Consider the following 25,405-nt stretch of genomic DNA (forward strand, 5'->3'; position numbering starts at 1 on the left):
GACGTTATATATAAGTATCTGCATGTTTTGTTTACCATAGCGAATAACTAAGCTGGTACAGTGAGTCCAGACAGTAAAAGGTGGTCACACAGAGTCAGCAGACAATGCTACCTCCCTCCCCACAAAGAATACTCCTCCCACTACAGCGCTAATTATCACAATAATCCTGCTATTATCAGAATCCTGGTCATTTTTATCACAGTCAGGGGTCTTCTGTAATAATATTGCTAAATAATTGCATGCAAATGTATATTATGGCATTCTTAGGTGATGCTGTGGTCACAAGCTAAACAGCAGTGCTGTGAGCTCATGCTGCGTGCATCAGGCTTGGTAGCTCACTCAATACTGAGGCCCCTCACACCCGGGAATTTGGCCCACAATTTTTTTTTTTAAATGGCGTCTGTTTACAAGAGTTCTGATGAAGGTGTGGTGAACCCCGTGTATCCGCGGGCCGTTTAAATCTTGCGTAGTACTCCAAAACATCATATGATGCCGAGCGCAAGTTACTGCAAGTCACTCAACGCATCATATGATGTCTTGCGCAACTAAAGGGTTAAGAAGCACATCAATGCACTGGAAAAAGTACAAAGATATGCAACTTAATGGCTCCCACAACTGAAGGGCAAGAGCTACGAGGAGAGGTTAGAGGCATTAAATATCCCAAAACTATGGAAGAAAAAATGAAAGACAAAAAAAAAAGAGGCGATATGATCACTATGTACAAAATAGTAACAGGAATCGATAAAATTGATAAGGAAATATTCCCGAAACCTGGAACTTCAGGAACAAGAGGCCATAGATATAAAGTAACTAAACAAAATATAAGAAAATTCACTTTCGCAAACAGAGTGGTAGACGGTTGGAACAAATTAGGTGAGAAGGTGGTGAAGGCCAAAACCGTCAGTAATTTCAAAGCGTTATATGACAGAGTACAGTATTGGGAAGATGGGACACCACGAGCGTAACTCTCATCCAGTAACTACACTTAGGTAATTACACATCATTTGACTGATGATGCTACCTCACTCGGCAAAATTCCTCCACCCACCATACTACGCACATCATTAATTCTCGATACAATGCTGCTATTATCAGAATTCTGGTCACTAACTCCTGAAAATTAATAATTTTCCACAAGTTAATTTTGTAAAGAAACATATGCTGTTATTTTAAGATGCTTAGATGGATTAAATAATGAGTGCTGTCAACAAATCCACTGGAGCCATGACAAGGGGGTCCGAACCTGTGAGCTGGGTGTTAGCAGGCACGCCCTAGTCTGGAACACCCAGCGCAAAGGTCCAAACCCTCATCATGACTCCTGTGGATTTGTTCATTGATATATCATGTTAGTGTGATTTCTCTGAGTGTAACGAGTGCAGTGGCTGCCTGCCTCGCACTGTGAACATCATAAATGCGTTGTGTGTTCACCGATATCTGAACATTGTATATATTATTTATGACAGTCAAGCTCTTCTATGATACTATGATCACAAAATAATAGCAATTACGTACATATTTTGTCACTTAAGTGACGCTGTGGTCATAAGCTGAACAGCGGTGGTGTTAGTTTGTGCTACCTGTGCCAGCCTTCGTAGCTCACTCAGTACTGGTGCCTTCACACCCAGGACCGGTGCCTGGGATTTTTTTCAAACTGTTGTCCCATGTATTGGAGGCATGAGAAAGCCGATGCAAGCCCCATGTACCCACAGGACTTGTGAATATTACGCAATACTCTAAAACATTCATATAATTTGTGCAGTGGAAGAGTTAACCCTCAATGTGTGGCTATTGATAGAGGGTTATTCTCACCACTGCACAAAAGTACCAACATTGAATGTAACGAAACATATTTTGGGTTAGTGCCTGTTGCTCCCTGAAGCTATTATGCTGATTTTGTGCCAAAAATACTAGGTGTCATCAGTTGTGGAGTTCATTTAGACCTACAGTACTGGGAACCACGAGCCAAAATCTGGCATCCCCGCTAGAGAGGCGCAGAGAGAAGTGACACACATGATAAAATTTCTATGAATTTATTCATGTCTGCCACCACCAGGGAAGGCACTCAGAAAGTCTGCAAAACAAAAGTTGCAATCTGGTTAGAAACCAGACTGCAACCTCCAAACTGCCAAAAGAACTCAAAACAATGTAGACAAATGATTGCAAATTCACGAAACTAGTGCAAGTTTATTCACCTCACCTCCTCCCTCGTATGGGGGGGGGGGGGAAAGAGGCAGCCAGCTTGGGTCAGCTGGCTGCTCCACCCTCACTTCTATGATGATGAAAACACCCCTGACTTCCTTGCAGAGGGAGGATGTCAAGAAGCCACCAGGGTTCACCCAGAAATTGCCATTTCATTATATTCAATGCTGGTTTTCTTGGGGAGGGGAGCCCCTTGTCATGCCCTGAAGCTACATAACCACAGAGAAGAAACAAAAGGGGCAACAACCAGGGAGGCGAGAGTTCCGCAGAAAGCAACACAAAACTAAGACAGACCGCCACAAAAACATGACCCCAAAACCACACAAAGGCGCCAGGGACCGAGCACAGAGAGAAGACACAGAACTGCCAGAAAGCATGACTCCCAAAAGCAGCCCAGGAGAGATATGTCAAGACAGCTGAAGAGTGGAACATCTGCAAAAGAAGAGGCCGGACCTCACCGCAGCAGCTGCCTAGCACTTCAGTTCGGAAGCTAAGCTTCAACCAATGCGAAAAAATTGCCGACCAGTGGGAGGGAGGGTTGCCAGGGAGCCTCCGGGGCTCACCCAGAAAATGGCGTTTCATTACATTCAACACTGGTTTTCTGTGGAGAGCCCCTACGGCTCCCTGGAGCTACATACCCAAAGAAAAAGAAAATAGGGACTTACCCAGGAGGTGGCGGCCACAAACTCCTCAAAGCGAAGTCAAAACAACTGGCTGCAACCTGCGACCCAAAGCAACACAAGAATGCAGAGGAAAAGGCACGTTCACCAAATACGGGCGGCCTTGTTTGACCTCCAAACTCCACGTGCCCGAATATGAGCCCAAGACATGTTACCAAACACGGCAGCCAAAGTTGCAAACTTCCTAACGTCATGGGTGCGAGGATAGACCGCAGGCTGGCTAGACTTAACCCTGCGGACAACCTGGGATACCCGAGCCCTAGAATAGGGAGCGAGGGAAACCGGATCAACCCAAAGCATATCCCCAGCCACACCAGCCGAGGCGCGCAGGTAATGGCGAAGAGCCACAACCGGACACAACACATAATGCAACCCCGGCCGAGCCAACCAAGCATCAATAACCCAAGGACTCCTCCGGAAAGCAGCCGTCTCGTTCTTCACCAGAAAAGATGGAGAAGGCTGCAAACATACAAACTTACCCCAGGACCAAAAGAGCAGAAACCCCTGCGCTGGAGGAGAGCATGAAGCTTCCCTACCCAACCTCCAAAGGCCAATGCCAACAAAAACAAAGCCTTGGAAAAACAATCTTGAACCGAAGGGGCCACCACAAACTGAGAAGAGGAAAGATAGAGCACCCTATCCAAGGACCAGGATGGCTCAGGGGGCACACGAGCAGGCCCGGAGGTGAAACATAGTACGAGAAAGCTTACGGAACAGGGCGGATGTGACGTCCACCCCGAATGCTAGCTGGAGCAGCTCCGCCAGCGCCGCACAATACGAGGTGACAGTATTAGGCATCAAATGACGGTCCTGAAAAAGCCAAGAAAGAAAGGACAAGACAACCCGATCCGAAAGAGAAGACAACCTACGAAGAGCCAGAAAATGGCGAAAAGAACGCCAGGAAACTTCATACTGTCGCCGAGACAAACCTCTCAGGTGGGACACCATCAACGGAGCCACCTGATCACCATAGAAATGGTGATACATGGTACCATTTCACAATATAAATGGTGTATCACCACAGAAATGGTGATACACCTGCATCAAAAAGAGCAGACGCGAAGAGCAGAGGAGAAGGTCGAACCAGCCCTGTACCGGACCGGTCTGACCTGCTGAAAAAGGCGGAGCCACAGGAAATTCCCCGGATTCGAACACCGAGCAAACAGCGCCGGAAACCAAGGCTGGGCCAGCCACCAAGGGGCCACAAGGACTACTTTCCCTGGGAAGGTCTCTAACTGAGCCAGAACCTGAAGCAACAGCTGGACTGGGGGGGGGGGGGGGGGGGGAAGAGGTACAGGTAACCCCACCTCAACCTGTCCTGCCACAAGGCATCCACCGCGAATGCCTCACAGTCGGGGAAGGGCGTCACAGACTGGAAGACGCAAAGAGGTCTACGTCTGGCAGATCCAACGAAATGAGTCGTCGTCGATCGTCCACTCCGTGGACAGAGGAATGAAGTGAAACAGGCTGTCCGCTAGGACGTTGGACACTCCCCGGATATGAATCGAACGGAGAGCCAAACCCCGAGAATCCAGCAGACGAACCATTTGAAGGGACCAACCCCAAAGAGGCAAGGACCGAAGATAACCCCCACGGTTCAGGCAATGAACCACCGGAGAACAGTCTAAATGGAGCCGGATGGTCGATCCCCGAGCGACCTGAACCCTCCGAAGCGTGAACCAGACTGCCGCGAACTCCTGAACTGTGCTGTGAGCCCGACAGAAGGACAGACCCCACCGTCCCTGGCCGGCCTGGTGAGCACTGGTCACAAAGCCCCAGCCAAGAGACGAACCCAACGATCGTGAGAGAGGCAGAAGGGGCGTCCCCAAAGGAATCAAAACAGACGCTGAAGCCAAACCCGACCTGGCGGGTATGCCAGCACGCAGGTCGCACCATCAACAGGGCGAACCACTAAAGGGCCGATGCCCCCTTATGAGAAACCAAACTTCGAACAGGGCTATCACTGTGCCGACCAGACGACGCTGGCACGAAGGCAAAGACGCCTCAGAAACTGGCACCAGAAGCCCACCTTGACCAGCGGAACCCTGAACCCTGGTACGACCTCTCTGAGACGGCCAAAAACGACTGCCCCGGAGAACCAACAAGTCCGTCATAGGACGACAACTAGACAAAGCTGCTTGCAGAAACTGCGAGACCACAGCCTCTGCAAACAGCAATGGACAAAACGAAGACAAAAATTTAAGAGCCAGGGCCTAAGCAAATTCCAAAGAGAGGGCGAGCACAGCCTGACGGCAAGCGAGGCGAGAAGCAAAAAAATAGAGACACAGCTTCCTTTAGGATGGGTGCAAAGAGCTTCAACAATGCAGCCGACGCCCTAGCTGCTGAAATCAGCGCCCCAGACGAAGACCCGTCACTCAACGCCTCCACATCCTCCTCAAGCCAGGCAGAAGACAGCTCGAGAAAGGGAAAGGAAACGTAAGATTGAAGCCAAATGTCCACGGGCGTGCAAATCCTCCACAACCAACGATGCCGAAAGAAGAGGAACCTGCATGTGAAGCTGGAAAAGGCCAACATCCCGAGAAAGCACGAGAGTGAACAAGCATGCATTAAGGTGCTCAAACTCGCCCCCCAGGTAAACCTGCAGAACTGTAGAAGTTTCACGCCAATCAAGCGTGCGGGTCCGACAGAACCCATGCCACGCCTTCAACAAAAAAGAATGGGCAGTCTGCCAGCCAGGAAGATTTCGGAACCTCGAAACGCGGGAAGCGGGAAGAAGAACCGAACTCGAAAGAGGATGGATCCGTCACAGAAGCATAAACTGGGTCTCGCAATAGGTATGCAGCAAGAGCCTCCCGAGCCTCCTTTGTGGAGATATGGGAAGTAGAAAACCTCTGGAAAGACGGAGCCGACGTACCCAAAGGGCCTGGAACCGAACCCGGAGAGGAACCGAACCCAAATCATACTAATACAGGGAAGGGGGTAAGAAACCCCCTCCCCCTGCAACAATAAGTCCTGCAAGGAAGGCAAAAGCACCCAAGTGGGGGTCAAAGGGGGCCCAAGGCCCCCAGGTTGACTCCTCCCCAGCCCCAAGATTCCCCACGTCGGGACCCGGGGCAGAGCCGTCCTCCAAACCCTCCACCCCTGAAGAAAAGGCAAAATCCAGGGGAAAGGCAGACAAGAAGGGGGCCTGTTGGTGGAACCCAGAAGCCTCGGCAGGAGGAACCGGCTCAAATGCCTACGTCTCCGGCCTGAATGGGGCAGCCCCCGAAGCCACACGAGCCTCTTTTACCAACTAAACCCTGTGCCGAATCGAAAACCCTCAAGACATTTGGGAGCCATAAACGGGGGGGGGGGGGGGGGGGAGGTGCAGGATGAACCACAGGGGAAGGACCAGGGAGCACGGAAAAAGCCAAAGTCGAAGCGACTAACGCCCTCAGGTCCGGGTCTCTAAAACCAAAACAGGGCAGCCTCGGGGCATCCGGGTGGGAACCAAACAGCAACATCAGAATAAAACTGGAGCACAAGCAGAGAACACGATTCACAAGACTCCGGGTCAAATGTGTTGTTGACCCAACAGGCTGCATGACGGAGGCAAAACAGGTGACTGTCACCTTGAGACAAGGGCACACAGCAACGTTTAACTCTTTAACTGCGCAACGCGCCTGCAGGCCCAGGCTTCAGGTGCGCAACACGCCTCCAGGTGTTTTTATTTTTCACGTTCCATTCAAAACTCCCGCGGCTACATGGGGTTCACATCAGCTTCCTCAGGGCTCTTGTAAACAGACGCCATCTTAAAAAAAAATCATGGTCCACATTGCCGGGTGTCAGAGCCTCAGTAGTGAGTGAGCAACCAAGGCTGGTGCTCGCAGCATGAGCGCACAGCACTGCTGTTCAGCGTGTGACCACAGCATCGCCAAATGTTATCAAAATATATATATAATCTGTTTTATTTAGCCATGATAGTATTAGAGAAGAGCCCGAGTGTGATAATGACTGGGTACAATGTTCGAATATCAGTGATTCTATGCTGTTCACGATGTTCACAGCGCTAGCCACAGCACCACAGCATTATTTCGCCCATCTAGGAATCTTCAAACGACTTTTTAGGTTCCTTTTCAAAATAAACTTGTGCAATGCAGCCGACGCCCTAGCTGCTGAAATCAGCGCCCCAGACGAAGACCCGTCACTCAACGCCTCCACATCCTCCTCAAGCCAGGCAGAAGACAGCTCGAGAAAGGGAAAAGAAACGTAAGATTGAAGCCAAATGTCCACGGGCGTGCAAATCCTCCACAACCAATTATTCATTTACAGGTATTAGTGACCAGGATTACGGTTATAATGAGCATTGTGCGTAGGAAGAAGGAATTTTGGTGAGGGAGGGAGGAAGGGAGAGAATTGAGGTAGCCTCACTGTGTGGCAGTAACTCTTGTTTTGCTCACTGTACTAGCTTCGTGGTTCGCTATGGAGAACACACGTGTACATGGGTATATACAGTGTGTGTATATAGTGTAATAACAGCACCAGGAGTATGTTGTGAGGAGCTATTTTGGTGAGGGAGGTGACGTCGTAATCGTAGCGTTGTCTGCTGTGTGATTTGTCATGCAGTGTATGGTGGCCATTTTATTGTTTGGACAGAATACCAGCTTACTTGCATAGTTCTGGTAAATAAAACATGTAGATAGGTATATATAACATGTGTAAATCGTGTAATTAATACAATAACAGTATGGTGGGAGGAGCAATGTTGGCGAGTAAGATGTTGGAGTGAGGGAGGGCTGGCTGGGTGTGGCTCCTCTCACTCGCGGTGTTCTGAGTGTGTTGATGATGAATGTATATAGTGTGTGACAGTGTATAGTGTGTAAATAGATTGTATATATACATAAACTAGCATGATACATGGTAAAGATGTGCAACATATGTGTACACAAGTGTCATGCACGTAACACAGTGTCCTCAGACAGTACGGATGTTTTACTGCCATAATATAGTGTACGTGTTCATTATACATAGGATTAGCACGTAAAAACAAATAAAATGTATTTGGAACCGTGCACAAAAAATTAACAAAAATATAATCGCGGCAACCCGGGCGCCCCACCGGCCCCGGGAGCTTACTTCATGGGCGAACGGGGAATGATGACGTCACGCGCCAACTTACGGACCCCATAGCAGCCAAAGTAAGTACAAGTTTGAAATTTTTTTGACATACCCATACTGGGGGAAGGGTTTTTGACACTTTAAAAAAACAAAATAATTTTTTCAAGAGAATTTATTTCCTGCGCACGGGGGGGGGGGGGGTGTCATATTTATAGGCCGCACAGTTAAAGGGTTAAACCCACACAAGGCAGGCTGGAACTCTGGAGACGCATCCATGGATCCACCGAGCCCCGACAGGGATTTCCAGGGGCCCCTAGGGTAACAACTGTGGGAAGCCCAGGCAAGGTGTTGCTAACCGGTTAAAAAACCAAAACTAACATGGGATAGATGATAACACTGAAACCCCTGTGATGTGTACAAGCATGGGGGCCTAGCAGAGGGCCACCAAAACAGTATCAGGGGAACTATAGTCCCACTAAGCAGAACCCCCCACCCGGCAAACAAAAACAAAACAAAAGAAAAACCCGCAAAAGTACACCATCCCCAGAGGCAACAGGAACCGATCGCTGCGTAGGTGGCAGATTGCTCAACACCTTGACGCCCTAACCAGCACACCACCACTCCCTACCCAAGGTCAAACAAGGGGCCCCAAGCCCCAGCTGGCCCCAAGGATGAGGTAAATGCCGAGCAGCAAGAACCTCTACGGGAGCGGTTTCCGAATGCCCCCAGGGGAGATAACCCTGACACGCAGGGGCAGTACTCACGAGAGCACTTATGGAAGGAAGCCCATAAGCACATGCAGCCCCGGCACTGATGAGGTACTCCTGGCCACCACACACAACCACAAGACAGCAGAGAACACCACACAGGGCAAACACTGCCCAGGAATTTGAGGCCAGAGAAGCGTCTGTCCCGGTTGACACTAGCTTATGAACTGAAGTGCTAGGCAGACGGCGCAGTGAGGTTCGGGACCCCCCTCCTCCCCATTTTGGGGAGGGAAGGGCTGCGCGGACAAGCAGCACGGCAGTAGAGTGTGATAATTGATTGATTGCTTGTTTCCTTGGGATTGTAGGGAGTTTTTACCTCTGTTCGGTTTTTTGCTTTGGTTTCTTACCATCTAACCCCGGTCGATGGCAGATAAGGAAAACCCCCAACCACAAGGGAGTATTCCAGGGCCATTGCTCCCTGCAACCTCTCTGAAGAGGCCAGGTTATGGCGTTGGTCCCTGGTAGGTCTGAACTCCATAGCTAATGTCTCGGTCTAATGTAACATACATTAGCCCGATAAGCTCCAGGGAGCCGTTGGGGCTCCCCACAGAAAAAAACACTAAAGACAACACAAGATGCACTTCCAGCTGAACCAAGGAACAACAACCAAGGAGCTTTGACTTCGCCAGAAAAGGAGCCAACAGTAACGAGCAAGACAACCAACAAGGCTGAAAGAAGAGGGCTCCAGACCAAACAGGACACCAGAAACCAAGCAGCTGAAGGAAAAGTACCGGGCAAGGGGGGCCTGACAGCTGAGTGGACAGCGCTTCGTATTCGTAGTCCTGAGGTTCTGGTTTAGATCCCCGGTGGAGGCAGAAACAAATGGGCAGAATTTCTTTCACCATGATGCCCCTGTTACCTAGCAGTAAATAGGTACCTGGGAGTTAGACAGCTGCTATGGGCTGCTTCCTGGGGTGTGTAACAAAAAGAGGCCTGGTTGAGGACCGGGCCATGAGGACGCTAAGCCCCGAAATCATCTCAAGATGACCTAAAGATAACCAAGGAGATGGAACAGGCTCAGGCAGTGCAATAGGCACTTTATACAGAAGGGAAGGGAATTATCAGTAGAAAGGACCAAGCCATTACAACTATTTAGCAGGCATCAAGGATTGAATGGGAGGAAGGAATGGTGCCCAGCCACTTAGACAGGCGGGGATTGAACGCCGACCTGCATAAAGTGAGACCAGCACTCCACTGTCCAGCCCAAGTGCTTGTGTAAACTCTACACAGAGTATGGGGGGTGTTTGTTAGTATTATTATGAGTTTTTTTTTGTTTTGTTTTTATTATACTGAATTGAAAAGATACAGTTGTTTCACTTAAGTTTCATCTCTATCATCATTTCAGTGTAACCAGGTTTAGAAGGGAATTATGGAAGTTACTCCAGCATACTGCAAGCCATAATAATATCACATTACAATATTATCCTTGGGTAAATTCTGGTAAATTACAAAATACAAAATACCCTGTACCCACTACAGTATAACCATCACCCCTCACTCCAATAATACAAAATACTTTCTTTACCTCCTCCATATTCAACAAAAATGCACAATACACACTGCACGTACCTCTCTTTCGGATAAAACAGACACAACAAAACTCTGTAGGTCAAGATGTAAAGCTTCAGCCGCTCGTGACTTAAGGGTTCCCATCGTCTCGCTGATGTCCATATCAATTGCATAAATTTGAATGGGTTGACTGGGGAGATACAATTAAAAAAATATACTCAACTTGCAGCACAAGATAATCAACGTCACGATATAATCATACTATCTATCATACTATCATGACGTACATTAACAACTCTCGTCGTCATGGACAGGAAGTCTGTCCATGACGACGACAGACAGGAAGTCTGTACTTAGGCTTATCATAGTCCCTTCTATGTCGGCTACTGACCTTAGCTGGAATGCAACCACAACAGATGCCCAACTCTTAGGTACCTATTTACTGAACAGAGGCACAAGGTATAAAGAAATTTGCCCAACCATGTCTTTCCCACCCAGGGATCAAACCCGGGATCTATGATTGCGAGTCGAGGATATAGACCATTGTGGTACACGATTTCTTGCCCGTATAAACAGAAAATAAATAAGAATACGCCACCCAGTAACAATTATGCCATGCAGCAGACTGAGTAGTCATCTTACAACTGTTGTCGTCTGACAACTGATGTGACTCCAAATGTGACTCCCGGGCTGGACAAGATGTTCGAGTAGTTTTCCTTAAATCTGATGCTTCTGTTCAACTAGAAGTAAATATGTACTCTGTAGTTAGTCACCTGTTGTGTGTTGCATCCTAGGGGAAGAGGTCAGCCACTAGCCTAGGGTCGGGGATGGAGGGTGATATCTTGATAAGCCTAACAGGCTTCCTGTTCCTGACAATAGAACAAAATTCATTGACCAGAAATGGTACACATTGTGCTAATATAAAAAAAAACAGCGTTGAATGTAATGAAACGCCATTTTCTGGGCGAGTCCCGGAGGCTCCCCGGAGCTATCCATGGCCGATATGGATACCCTAACTATTTTGCATCAGTCGATGTGGGTGGAGTTCTTGGCCTACCGGGGACCACGAGCCAGAACCTGGCCTCCTCAGAGAGGCACGGGGAGCAATGGCCCATAGAAATGCACATGTGATTTGGAGCATTCTATATCTGCCATCGACCGGGACAGGCACCCAGAAAGGTAAGCGCCACAAAACAAACCCCTATTGTTGTTAAGAACAAAAATCGACAAACGAGTGGGCAGAACTCCCCCAGGAAAACGAACTAACAAGCATGACGTCACACAAGCCACGCCGCATATCTGCGCAGCTCCCCCCTCCCCGGGAGGGGGAAGGGGGAGCCCCAGACCCCCCGCACTGGCGATCCCCGCCCCAGTTCTGAGGCTGGATATCAAAACCGCGAAAAAAACGCCAACCAGAGGGCAGGAGGGTGCCGGGGAGCCTCCGAGACTCATCCAGAAAATGGCGTTTCATTACATTCAACACTGGTTTTCTGGGGGAAGCCCCTACGGCTCCCCGGAGCTACTTCACCAAAGACTACCTAAGAAAACAAGGGGACATACCCGGGAGGCGGTCGGTGAACCACTCCTCAACACGAAGTCGAGACAACAACCCAAGGACCCCTCCGGAAAGCAGCAGGCACATCATTCACCAGAAAAAGGGAGAACGGCTGCAGACGAAGAAACCTATGACCACGACCATAGGAGCAAAAACCACTGCGCCGGAGAAGAGCATGAAGCTCTGCCACATGACCCCCAAGAGGCCAATGCCAACATAAAAGAGAGCCGAGGCAAAGCAAACCTGACCAAGGACCCACAACCACCATGGAGAAGAAAAACAGGAGAGCACCCTGTCCAAAGACCAGGATGGCACAGGCAGTGCATAAGCAGGCCGGAGGTGAAACAACGCATGAGACAGCCTGCGAAACGGCGCAGAAGGAACATCGATACCGAAAGCAAGCAGCAGAAACCAAGGTGCCAGACCCAGGAACGACCCCAAGGGCCTCTACATCCTCCGCAAGCCAATCCTATGACAGCCCCAGGAGGGAAAAGTAAACGCAGGACCAAAACTAAAATGCCACAAGCGTGCAAGTCCACCGCCACAAGTGTAGCCGACAGGGAAGGAACCCGCATAAGGAGCCGCCCCACACCAACATCCCGCAGAAGGGCAGGAGCGAAAAGACTCATTAATTGGAGCAAAATCGCCCCCAGGAAAACGAGTAGCGCCAAGACAGCGCGAAGAGAAGAGATATGCACAAAAGAACAAGAAGGCCAAACACCCAGAAGCTGCCCGGAATAGGACCCACAAGTCCTAGAAAGGACCGGAGGGAAGAAGCAAAACCATCCCGAACCTTCGAGAACAAAAAAGAAGCAAACACAAAGGACGAAGGCACAAAAACCCCGTCGCACCCGAGACCAAAAGTCATGCAGAAACCCCAAGAAGAGGAGACAAGATGGAGAAGGCCCGTCCCGGTAAAAAAGGGGCGAAGACCGTAGAAAAGCACCCACCGACAGGACGGAAACAATGGGCACAATGGACAAGGAAACCGAGCCTAGGGAGGAGCCGACACCCACAAAGCACGTGCGGAGAGGGGGAACAGAAAAACCCCACACCACAAAACCGCAAGCCCCGCCCAGAGGGTTAGACATACCCCGGTGGGGACCAACGGGGCTTGAGGCCCCTCACGTTAGCCCCACCCCAGCCCCGGGAACCCACCCTGCAGGCCCCGGGGCCGAGCTGTCCCCTCAAAGCCCCAGCGTCAAGAAAAACCCCGGGACAGTCGGGAAAAACACTAAGGAAGGGAGCCCACTAGGCTCTGGAACTAGAACCAAAACCGGAGGATCGGCGAGGGGCGAGATGAAGAACCCAAGCTCATCCCCCACCAGCACAACGAGGCGAGGACAAGACAGAGAATCCAAGGAACATGGAAAAACCAGGCCCGGCACAGCAAGACCGGCAAGGAATGAGGGCCCCAGAGGGAGCACGGAAGGGCCGAACATAATGCCACAACCAACCCCGACACACAGCTGCAGTACCAAAACCGCAGCAAAACGTCACCACACTCCCCGAGGAAGCGACAGAAGAAAGATAAATCGTACATGAGTGGCACACAAGGGGACACAGGCGGAAACCGAGCACCCAACTGAGCCACAGGGACGGTAGAAGAAATGTGTGCAGTGAAACAGGCAATCGAAGGAACACATTAGGCAGCCCAACTTGGGCTGACCCCATTCACAGCCCCAAGAGCAGAGACGAGAGCGCCCATGAAGCACAGAAACCTCTCGACAGGCAAACGACAGGGAAGAGGCAGAACCAAAGAGCCAGAACCAAATCCTGCAAGCACAAGGAGGCGAGCACAAAACACCCTCGACAAAGGAAAACGTACCACCGAACAGGCACCCCCACCGTTGCACTGCGGAACAAGGTGGAGGCGGGGCCCCGAACTCAAGCAAGGTTAGACAAGCATAAGAGAGGGGTAGGAGGAGTACAGGCAGGAGCCACCTCGGAAGGGACAAGAGGCCACCCGCAGACACCCGTGAACCGAGGAAGGAATCAGGTGGAGAGAACAAGAGCTGCCCAGTATGGGCTAATAGCCCTGCAGTAGGCACCTCGGGTGATACGGGCCACATTCTCAAGTACGTATGTACACCCATTCCGACTTCCAAAAACAAAAACAGCGTCGAGACGAAGGAGACGCCCAACCGCACCAACTCACCTGCAGAACATAGGCGCTGAAGGGCTATGACGCAAGATTTCGAGTCCGTAGCCGCCGGAGGCGGCCAGGGCGCCCATGCTGGAGAGGGGAGCGGCAAAGGAGACTCCCCACCCTATAACACAGGGAAAAAACCTCGTGACTTCCCCACAAAGTGCCCCGTTGCTTTTTCACCCCCAAAGCAACGGGGCACGGAATGGATTAAGAAAAGAGTGAGAGGCGAAGCCTCCCCCCCCCCCCATCAGCAGACTGGGTGAATGGAGTCACGAACAAGCAACAAAGCTCGCAGGACTCAGGGTCGAATGTGTCACCGACCCAACAGGCAGCATGACGGAGGCAAAAACAAGGAGAGTCACCCTGAGACAAAGGGACAGAGCAACCCTCAACTCGCACAAAGCGAAAGGGGACGCAAGGGTCTCCACAATCGGACCCGAGAGCCCCCGGGGGGTTTCCCAGGGCCCCTAGACTGGGTCTGCTAAGGGTTATCCCAGGCAGGGTACTGCTAACCGGCGCCCCAAAACTATCAAGCAAACTGCTAAAGCTGAACCCACGGGACGTGTCCACCCGTGAGGGCGAAGCAGGGGGTGCCACCACACAAACGAACCTAATATAAGGGGGGGGGGAACACAAGGCAGACCCCCTACCAGGCAAAAACAAATATAAAAGAAAAACCACACAAGTGGACAACGTACCCAGAGGGAACAGAGCCGGCCGCTGTCATAGGTGAAAACTAGCTACGCAGTACCCTGCACAACACCAGTGCTGTAACTACCACTGACCCCAAGGCAAACAAGGGAGGAAAACCCCCAAACACTCGGGGCGGCCAAATGCCAAGCAGCGAAAAGCCAACAGAGGTAGACCCAAGGTGACTTGTGGAAGGCAACCCCAAGCCCCAAGGGCGGTACTTACAGGGCACTCAGGGAAGGTGACCCTAAGCACATGCAGCCCGAGTACCTGAGAATACTACTCCCAGCTCACACGACCACTGTAAGAGCAGCACTGCAAACAAGTCACAGCACTGAGACAAAACCGGAGCTGGAGCCACACGACTGTGCATTATCCCATCAGCCGAGGAACTGAGGCAGGGATCGCCAGCGCGGGGGTCTGGGGCTCCCCCTTCCCCCTCCCGGGGAGGGGGGAGCTGCGCAGATATGCGGCGCAGCTCGTGTGACGTCATGCTTGTTAGTTCGTTTTCCTGGGGGAGTTCTGTCCACTCGTTTGTCGATTTTTGTAGTTAACCAGAATAGGGGTGTTGTCCTGTCTTGAGTACTGCTCAGTACTCACTTCCCCCTTCAGAGCAGGAGAGATTGCTGAAATAGAGGGAATACAGAGAACATATACGGCACGCATAGATGCAATAAAGCACCTAAATTATTGGGATCGTCTCAAAGCCCTCCAAATGTACTCACTAGAAAGAAGACGAGAGAGATATCAAATAATATACACCTGGAAGATACTGGAGGGCCAAGTACCAAATCTACACAGTAAAATAACAACATACTGGAGTGAACGATATGGAAGAAAATGCAGAATAGAACCAGTGAAGAGCAGAGGTGCCATAGGCACAATCAGAGAACACTGAATAAACATCAGAGGTCCGCGGTTCTTCAACGTCCTCCCAGTGGGCATAAGAAATATTGCCGGAACAACCGTGGACATCTTCAAGAGGAAACTAGATTTATTCCTCCAATGAGTGCCGGACCAACCGGGCTGTGGTGGGTATGTGGGCCTGCGGGCCACTCCAAGCAACAGCCTGGTGGACCAAACTCTCACAAGTCAAGCCTGGCCTCGGGCCGGGCTTGGGGAGTAGAAGAACTCCCAGAACCCCATCAACCAGGTATCGACCAGGGTTTTTTTTTTGTGGCGCTTACCTTTCTGGGTGCCTGTCCCGGTCGATGGCAGATATAGAATACTCCAAATCACATGTGCATTTCTATGGGCCATTGCTCCCCGTGCCTCTCTGAGGGGGCCAGGTTCTGGCTCATGGTCCCCGGTAGGCCTAGAACTCCACCCACATCAACCGATGCAAAATAGTTAGGGGTATCCATATCAGCCATGGATAGCTCCGGGGAGCCGTAGGGGCTCCCCCCAGAAAAATCTATTGTGTTTGTCCACAGTATGTTGATAACGCAGAAAATAAAACACCGTTTCGTTTTCTAATTCCAACATTTAACCACCAAGCTGGGCAGAGCGCCTTGAGGCACTCCGAGAGTTGCGCTATTTTTTTTTTTAGGCTATATTTTAATGTTTTTTAATGTTTTCATCACTCTGTGTTTTTAAATGAAAATAGTTGAGTTTGGAAACATTTTGACATTAACTTTACCTGAACATTTATAAAAACAAAAATATGTCCTTAACAATTACATTATGAAGTTTTTGCCGAAACCAGATGCGCAGTGCGGTGGTTAATGAAACCATCTCCCCTTCTATCTCCTCCATGTGCTGTTTTTTATGTCTTTTGCTGAAAAATATTTTAATGGGCAACTATTATGACCAGGTATGGTCTCTATAATAAAAGAGGGCTATTTTGATCAATCAAACCAATTGTGTTAAGTGTGGGAACAGTTAAGCCTACAGGGCTGCCAAGGTCATGATGAATTTATACCATATAAGCTACTGTCTGGTTCCACGAGACGCAAGTCTGAGAAATAGTTACGGTAATCATTAAACAGCCAGAAGATTATATAATATGAAATATCATTTCTAAAAGATTGTTGGTGGTAAAACAATTGCAGAGTCTCCCCATAACTGTACGAGATTTGGGCAGTCAGTGGCACCGTCACAATGCCGTTTTCAATTTATAGCCGACTGGCAGACCTGCTGGGCGTGTTGTGTGTAATGTTAGAATTCTTATGGCAGTAAAGTTCATTTACTTAATTATTTACTGCCCACCACTCTTGTCCATGTATTGTAGATGCAAGTCTTAATCTCTATCAAAGGGGAAATAAATGTCAGTAGGCAATGCACAGATTTTTTTTTATTGGTAGTGGATTCTGTGATAATAAAGCCAATAATTACACCTGCTTGTTTATACTGTATTCAGTGTGTTGGGGACTGTTGTATCTCTAGTGCGTTGACTAATTGCCGCCAGGTGCATCTCAATGTAGCAGCTTTAAATAGCAGAATAGTTTAGGTATTAAGGCAGTAGCAAGCATTTGCAGCACGAACCAGTAATTATAAAAATGTGCCAAGCGGGAAAGAATATGTGGCACTGTGTGTTAGATATTGAAAAAAAAAAACCAGCGTTGAATATAATGAAATGCCATTTTCTGGGCGAGACTCGGAGGCTCCAAGAAGCTATCCAGACTGATATGATATACAGTATCCACTCAATTTAAAGGCCTCTTATATACCGATCTGCCGGAAATAACGACCGGTTTGGGAGACCGGTATCTAGAGCCTCATGACTGTTTGGCGGTCGAAATTACCAAAGGTCGGTATTGGGTTTGTTTTTTGGTCCTCACATGGCAAGCAGGCCACCTACCTCTATTAGTCCCCTCCCCCACTCCCTCACTGAACCTCTCCCGCTCTCCCCCACTCCCGCTCTCCCCCACACCCGCTCTCCCCCACACCCGCTCTCCCCCACACCCTCACTCCTGCTCTCCCCCACTCCCTCACTCCTGCTCTCCCCCACTCCCTCACTCCTGCTCTCCCCCACTCCCTCACTCCTGCTCTCCCCCACACCCCAAGACCCTTCAGGGAAATGGCTCAGTAGATTGCCAGCCAGCCAGAGACAGCCTGGAGAGTCTCCATCTAATACAATAAAGCATTCATGAAACAAGTATTTTATAACTTTTTATTATCCTAATAATATTACTAAACAAAATCTGCAACCAGAAATATATATGATGATGTACATACATCCAGAATTTAAGAAACATCTGGTTAACTGGGTCAAGTGTGTTAGGCTTATCAGTGAGCCGGTCCTTCCCCACCATCGATACACTTCCCCCACCCTACAACCATACACACACACACACACACACACACACACACTCCGTTTCTCCTCAACTCAACACCCATCCCTCCCTTCCTCCATCTCTCTCTCCCTCTCTCCCTCCCTCCCTCCCTTCCTCCATCTCTCTCTCCCTCCCTCCCTCCCTCCCTCCATCCTTCCTCCCTCCATCCTTCCTCCCTCCCTCCCTCCCTCCCTCCCTCCCTCCCTCCCTCCATCCCTCCCCTCCATCCCTCCCCTCCATCCCTCCCCTCCATCCCTCCCCTCCATCCCTCCCCTCCATCCCTCCCCTCCATCCCTCCCCTCCATCCCTCCCCTCCATCCCTCCCCTCCATCCCTCCCCTCCATCCCTCCCCTCCATCCCTCCCCTCCATCCCTCCCCTCCATCCCTCCCCTCCATCCCTCCCCTCCATCCCTCCCCTCCATCCCTCCCCTCCATCCCTCCCCTCCATCCCTCCCCTCCATCCCTCCCTCCCCTCCATCCCTCCCCTCCATCCCTCCCCTCCATCCCTCCCCTCCATCCCTCCCCTCCATCCCTCCCCTCCATCCCTCCCCTCCATCCCTCCCTCCATCCATCTGTCACTCCCTCCATCCCTCCCTCCCTCTGTCCATCCTTCCATCTATCTATCTCCATTCTCTTCCTCCCTGCCTACTTCCCAGCCTCTGCCTGCCTGCCTCCCAAGCTCTGTCTGCCTGCCTGCCTCCCAGCCTCTGCCTGTCTGCCTCCCTTCCAAGCGCTGCCTGCCTGCCTGCCTGCCTGCCTCCCATTCTCTTCCTCTCTGCCTACTACCCAGCCTCTGCTGTCTGCCTCCCTTCCAAGCGCTGCCTGCCTGCCTGTTTTTGCCTGCCTGCCTCCCTGTTTTTGCCTGCCTGCCTGCCTGCCTACCTCCCAGCCTCTGCCTGTCTGCCTCCCTCCCTGCCTCCTTCCCGAGCTCTGCCTGCCTGCCTCCCTGCCTACCTGCTTTTTCCTGCCTGCCTGCCTCCCTCCCTGCCTCTCCCTCCCCACCTACCTCTCAGCCTCTGCCTGCCAACATTTCAGCCTCTCCATCCCTGCCTGCCTGTCCATCCACCCACTAGTCAGCCATCACTGACACAATGAGTGCATTTGGAGCCAACATGGTGCACGGATGTTCCTTGATTGTGCAGATATGTCCAACAAAGTCACAGAATGAACACAACAGCCTCTTGACAAATCAAAACAATGTGCCGTGAATCTGTGACATCACAGGGTAAAAGGCACTAGAGTGGTGGACCAAGTGGATGTCTATACAAAATATATCTTACCTGAATGTTACTTGAAAAATTACCGACACTTAACTTCGGAAATACCAGAGCTCCGGAAATAACAGCCAGGGTACAGCTCCATATAGGTCGTTAAATCGAGTGGATACTTACAGTATTAGTCTTTGGCATCAGTCAATGTGCATGGATTTCTAGGCCTACCAGGGATCACGAGCGGGAACCTGGCCTCCTCAGAGAAGCACGAGGAGCAATGGTCTATAGAAACCCCCTGTGTGGTTGGAAGCATTCTATGTCTGCCATCGACCGGGTCTGGCACCCAGAAAGATAAGCGCTCCAAAACAAACCCCTATTCTGGTTAAAATATTGCTACCGAAAGCCAAACTGGTGGACAGAATGCCCCAAATGAAAACTAGCAACTAGCATGACGTTACCGCGCCGCTGTCTGCTCAACCCACTTACGAAAGCCCAAAGTTCGGCTTTCAGTAGCAATATTTTAACCAGAATAGGGGTTTGATTTGGGGCGCTTACCTTTCTGGGTGCCTGACCCGGACGATGACAGACGCAGAATGCTTCCAACCACATGGGTTTCTATAGGCCATTGCTCCTCGTGCCTCTCTGAGAGGTCCAGGTTCTGTCTCGTGGTCCTCAGTAGGCCTAGAACTCCATACATAAAATCTAATATATCCATATCAGCCTGGACACCTCCGGGGAGCCGCAGGGGCTCCCCCCCCTCCAAGAAAGGCACTGAATATCACTCAAGATGCCAAAATGAGAAAAAGACAAAGTAGGTGCTTTATGTGACACAGGTATCATGTGACTTTGAGCACTTTATGTGACACAGGTATCACATTCACCAAGGAGTCTAGCAAGAGACAACCTCTAGCAGGGTCAGATTACCCAATAGGCTAGGTTCAAGGCCAAGGGACCGCCAGCACCAGGGTCCTTTGCAGCACTTATATATTAGTGCCATAAAAAATAACATATCAAATAATGCTTGGAATAATCAATTAGCCACAGCTGCCCAATTATTTTTTAATTTATTTCCTGTACTGTACACGTTGTTCTGAGCGTTTTAAACATTTCATATAACGTTTCACACAAATGAACAGCAGCAGCAGAGTACAGCGTATTACTGGTTTTTATTTGCTGCTCAGTCAAGAGGCATTCTGTACACACAAGTGATTGTTACAATTAGTTGTTGGAAATTTATACCAAGTTATTTCTATAGAAAACTATACATTATGTGTATTATAACTAAGTGAAACATTGAGTGAATTATCTCAATATGTATTAATATCTTAGTGAAAGATCTTATAATTTTTGGCTGCTTTTATGTATAGTTATTTTCTAGAAAATAGAATTAAAACTTTTTAAGTATAGGAATATGGTCTTAATGTATTCCTCTGCAAAACTGTGCATAATATAACTTTGATAATTAATCATTACATATTATCACACGAGCCATCTACAAGTACAGGGGTACCTCGGTTTAAGAGTTTAATCCATTCGTGGAGACAGCTTGTAATCCGAAAACTCGTAAACCGAAGCTAATTTCCCCATGAGGAATAATGGGAAATGAATTAATCTGTTCCCGACTACCCAAAAACCTCACTTCAAACTAAATTTTATATCTAATTCATCCAAATCTATACTACAAAAGTATGTTCAAGTTATTACTTACCCTTGCTGATGACTCCTGTTGGCGTATGGAAGATGGGGAGGAGGAGAGGTGTTACTGTATGGAAGGGGGGTCCCCTTCCATTATAACATCAGGCAGTAAAGATTTTTCTGGAGTGCACTCTCTGGCACATTTTGCCTGCCTACCACTAGGTCATGGTTGTGGCTCACTGCTCTATTTTCTCACAACGATAACGATCCATTGAAGATTGTTTTTCCCTTCTTTGCAACACTTGTCTGTAGTAAGATATCACATTGTCACTTAAAAGGTCAATGCAACGGCCTGATACAGCTTTATCTGGGCGAGTTTTTAACAAAACTTTACAGTTCTTCCCATACTTCACACATTTTCTTAATGAGGAAGGGACATCCTCTACTGCTTCTACTCGCAACTATTTTCGTAGGTTGAACCTTACCACTGGCTTTCTTGGGACCCATGGCGAGATAACAACAACAACTTTTATGCTCAAATGGCCAAAAATTCAACAAAAAACTAAATCCTTGTGAAGAATTCGGGTGGAATAGTCACTGGGCGCAAGGCTCTGGTAAACCGAGGGGCAATCGCCGTGCCACCACGCGTTAGGTTGGCCTGTACGCGTATCAACACCCTCGTATTCCGAGGCAACGCTCGTAATCCGATGTAAATTTTCTGAGCAAGTCCTGCTCATAACCCAAAAAACTCGTAAACAGGAACGCTCGTAATCTGAGGTACCACTGTATGCGTTTAGTCTTTGAATGGCCATACTGACCATAGGATGGGGCCCATTTAGCTCTTTTTGTCCAAGGCCCAAAACCCCAGCGTTGAGTGCACTGAAATGCCAATTACTGGAAAAACCTCAGCGGCTCCCCAGAAGCTATTTTCCTGAGAATGCTTCACACTAAAAGGTCACATCAGCTGCGGCTGATTTGGTTTGGCCTATCGGGGACCAGTGCAAGAACCTGGCCCTCCAATCACAGAGGTGCAGAACCTGGCCCCCCCCCAATCACAGAGGTGCAGAACCTGGCCCCCCACAATCACAGAGGTGCAGAACCTGGCCCCCCACAATCACAGAGGTGCAGAACCTGCCCCCCCCCCCCTATCACAGAGGTGTAGAACCTGGCCCCCCCAATCACAGAGGTGTAGAACCTGGCCCCCCAATCACCACATAAAGAATATTGTGCAAGGAGCCTATGCTATGCTTTCTAACTTCAGAATTGTTTTTAAATACATGGATGGCAATATACTAAAGAAATTGTTCATGACTTTTGTTAGGCCAAAGCTAGAATATGCAGCTGTTGTGTGGTGCCCATATCTTAAGAAGCACATCAACAAACTGGAAAAGGTGCAAAGACATGCTACTAAGTGGCTCCCAGAACTGAAGGGCAAGAGCTACGAGGAGAGGTTAGAAGCATTAAATATGCCAAAACTAGAAGACAGAAGAAAAAGAGGTGATATGATCACTACGTACAAAATAGTAACAGGAATTGATAAAATCGACAGGGAGGACTTCCTGAGACCTGGAACTTCAAGAACAAGAGGTCATAGATTTAAACTAGCTAAACACAGATGCCGAAGAAATATAAGAAAATTCACCTTCGCAAATAGAGTGGTAGACGGTTGGAACAAGTAAAGTGAGAAGGTGGTGGAGGCCAAGACCGTCAGTAGTTTCAAAGCGTTATATGACAAAGAGTGCTGGGAAGACGGGACACCACGAGCGTAGCTCTCATCCTGTAACTACACTTAGGTAATTACAGAGGTGCAGAACCTGGCCCCCCAATCACAGTGGTGCAGAACCTGCCCCCCCCCCCCCCAGGATCTGGAATGTTCTTTTTTTTCAGTCAAGTGCTCATTCTACCACTGCTTGCATCTTTGTGAATAAATGGTATACCATTTGTTCCATTTATCTCCCTCCATGTTTTCCAATTTCCACCCAATCTCAAACACTTTTTCAACTTGTTTCCAGAGCTTCTGCTTCTTTTGTGTGTTTTTTAACTGTTGACCTGCCCTCTGGGGGCGATGCCCACACAAAATACTCGAGGCCATCTTTCAGAACCTTTCATTCTCTCTTTTTCTTTGTCTCCTGAATTCTGGTGAGGTGGCTCACGTCAAATCACGCCCACACTCTTTCCTGCATTGATCTTTCTCACTGGTCTTCTTCCATTTCTTATGATTCCCTTTGATGGTGATATGATAGCCATATCCCCATCCTTGTTTACTTTTGCTCTCCTCTTTCCCTTAGTGGTGATTTGATAAGGCAGTCTGGAATCTTTTACACTCTCTGTGCTACCCTTCCCTTCCTGTCTAACGTCTCTCTCCCACATTCCCTCCTTTTACCATGACAATAGACAATGGTCTCTGCTCTGTTCCTCATTATGCTTCTCATGGCATGCAGAAGTGCATTCCTTGGTGGCATTCAGACTGTGCTTAGGCTGTATGCTGTAAGCAGGAAGGCTGAAAGTGGTAATGGCACAGGAATAAGTCTGAATCTTTTATTTTGTTTCAGAAGAGTGCAGAGGCCCATAGGGCCATGTGCACAGATAAATATGAGAATTGGAAATCCTAAATATTCACTATTACTCCTAGCGCCCCCTCTCTCTCACACCTGGAATAGGGTCCATAAGGTTGTAAGTAAATTTATTTCAGACTTATTTGTTGTTTGTCCATCTCCCTGGCTCTGTTGTGACAGAACTGGTGTTGGTAGATAATGGAAGAGTTGGAACACAATTGGTGTTAGAAGGGTTTGCATTTTTCACCTATTAGCTCTGGTGCTCATCTTCTTCCTTCTTTCCAGACTCGTAAACACCTTCTTTAATCTTGTCCTTTGGACTGCTTCACTCATGTCTGCCTCCCTTATAATGATCTTTTCGCCCTTTCTAAACTCAGTCCACGTTGTCGCTCTACAATTCGACGGCAGCAGGCTCATACAGTCAGTATCTTTTGGAGTCCAGCAAAAATATTTTCATTCTTCCATATTTCCATTCTCACCAGCAGATGAGAGAAAAGGTTGTACAAAGACCCTTCCTCCTCTTTACAGTATTTGCTGGGTATCTTTTATCTTATCTGGGTGTTTGCTTTGGTACCAGATTGATTAATATGCCAGAAGTGATTAATATGCATCTTGTGTGATTCCTGAAACATCATTGTTACCTCTCTGCCTCCCAGTTATGGCAATCTCCCACTTTTCTGTCCAAGCTTCCACTCTTATCGCTCATTTAAAATGAGGATTGGTGCTGCTCTCTTTAACTTTTTCTTTTTCCTGTATGAAGTGGTGTTCTGAGCACTACTCTATTTTTGGTTGTCCTGACAATACACTGCAGTCACTGTAACGACCCCTCTTACCTCCAATGTCAGCTCCAACTCGAGTATGGTAACGTGTCATCTTGAGCCACCAATCATGGCTTCACGTTCTCTATGTCAAAGACTTATGCTTAACTTTTATTCAGAGGCATGTCATCCCTCCTCACCTCCACCCCCACTGTCACTCTGTGGTAATCCCCTTACATATAGAGATACTGCCAAACTTTTGGCAGTATCCCTTGGCCTTGGATACCTGTAGGTCTTTAACACCTGAGGTCTAGGTTTGCTCATGTTGCCGATCTCCGAGCCGCATGCTCCAAGGGACTCCCTCGCCTTAACACTTTGGCGTGCCCTGCCCACCACCCCTCAACTGTGCGATTTGGGTCCCAGAGTTTCACGGGAGCATGCGTTAATTCTGAAAAGTGTATACTCTCTTCAACTTTGTCACCTTAATTCTCGTCCTACGAGATTAAATTTGGTATCATTGTGTTTGCAATAGAATTCTCTATAGCACTAAATGCATATAAACTCCAAAAGCCCAGCTAATTACCTGCAGCAAACAGAGAAAGTGCGAACGAGTTACCCAGGAGCGCGCAAAAGCGATAAAATGTGTTCACTCTTTTCACTCTGGTCACCTCAATTTTCGTTCTAGGTCTTTCATTTTGGTATCAATGGGTTCGCAATAGAATTCTCTAGAGGAACATTAGCATATAAAATAAAAAACCTGGTCATGCTCCACCCGCCGACGAGTTGAAGACGGGCCACGCGTTAACTGCGAGTGAGCGCCCAGACACCTTCCAGCTACACTCCCAATTCCTGCCCACAAATGTTTAGTATTTAGTATTTTAGTATATGTATTATTATAGTTTAGTATTTTTTGTGTAGTAGTTGTACATCACATAAGCATTGTAGATAGCCATTTGCACAAAATAGATGGTCATTTTCTTCGTCCATTTGTGAGTTTTCCTTATGAAGTGATAATATTTGATCATTTGGTCAAAGTGATCAACACCTTTCATGTTTGTATTGTAGTCACAGATTGCATTCGCTTTGTTGACAGTTACCAAAGAGTCCCAAAAAAATTGGATAAAAACCTGATTTTTGGCAATTATTTTAGTGGATGACGCAATGCTGCGTCATCCCCGAGATTACCAACAGTAAATGGATGACGCAATGCTGCGTCATGCCCGGACTAAAGTGTTAAGGTTTGCCTCATACGTCCTGGAGTGGGAGAGCTGATAGACACAACCGCCTCTATTTGCACAAGTCTTTGGTTCAGTCTAAACTTTATTACGGCTGCCCTGCATATTCCTCAGCCTCTCCCATGCACC

General features: G+C 48.7%; 1 protein-coding gene across 5 annotated transcripts in view; it reads right to left on the reverse strand.

Moving 5' to 3' along the window:
• The window catches only part of LOC138373500 (DNA-binding protein Ets97D-like), a 225,633-nt gene that overhangs the window by 197,272 nt on the left and 2,956 nt on the right, over positions 1–25,405 (reverse strand). For all 5 annotated transcript variants that reach the window (XM_069339722.1, XM_069339728.1, XM_069339736.1 and 2 more), the window contains exon 3: positions 10,274–10,403. In XM_069339722.1, the coding sequence (XP_069195823.1) occupies positions 10,274–10,403 (130 nt within the window). The remainder of the gene's footprint in view (positions 1–10,273; positions 10,404–25,405) is intronic.

Source organism: Procambarus clarkii, chromosome 5, assembly GCF_040958095.1.
Source record: "Procambarus clarkii isolate CNS0578487 chromosome 5, FALCON_Pclarkii_2.0, whole genome shotgun sequence".
Lineage (NCBI taxonomy): Eukaryota > Metazoa > Arthropoda > Malacostraca > Decapoda > Cambaridae > Procambarus > Procambarus clarkii.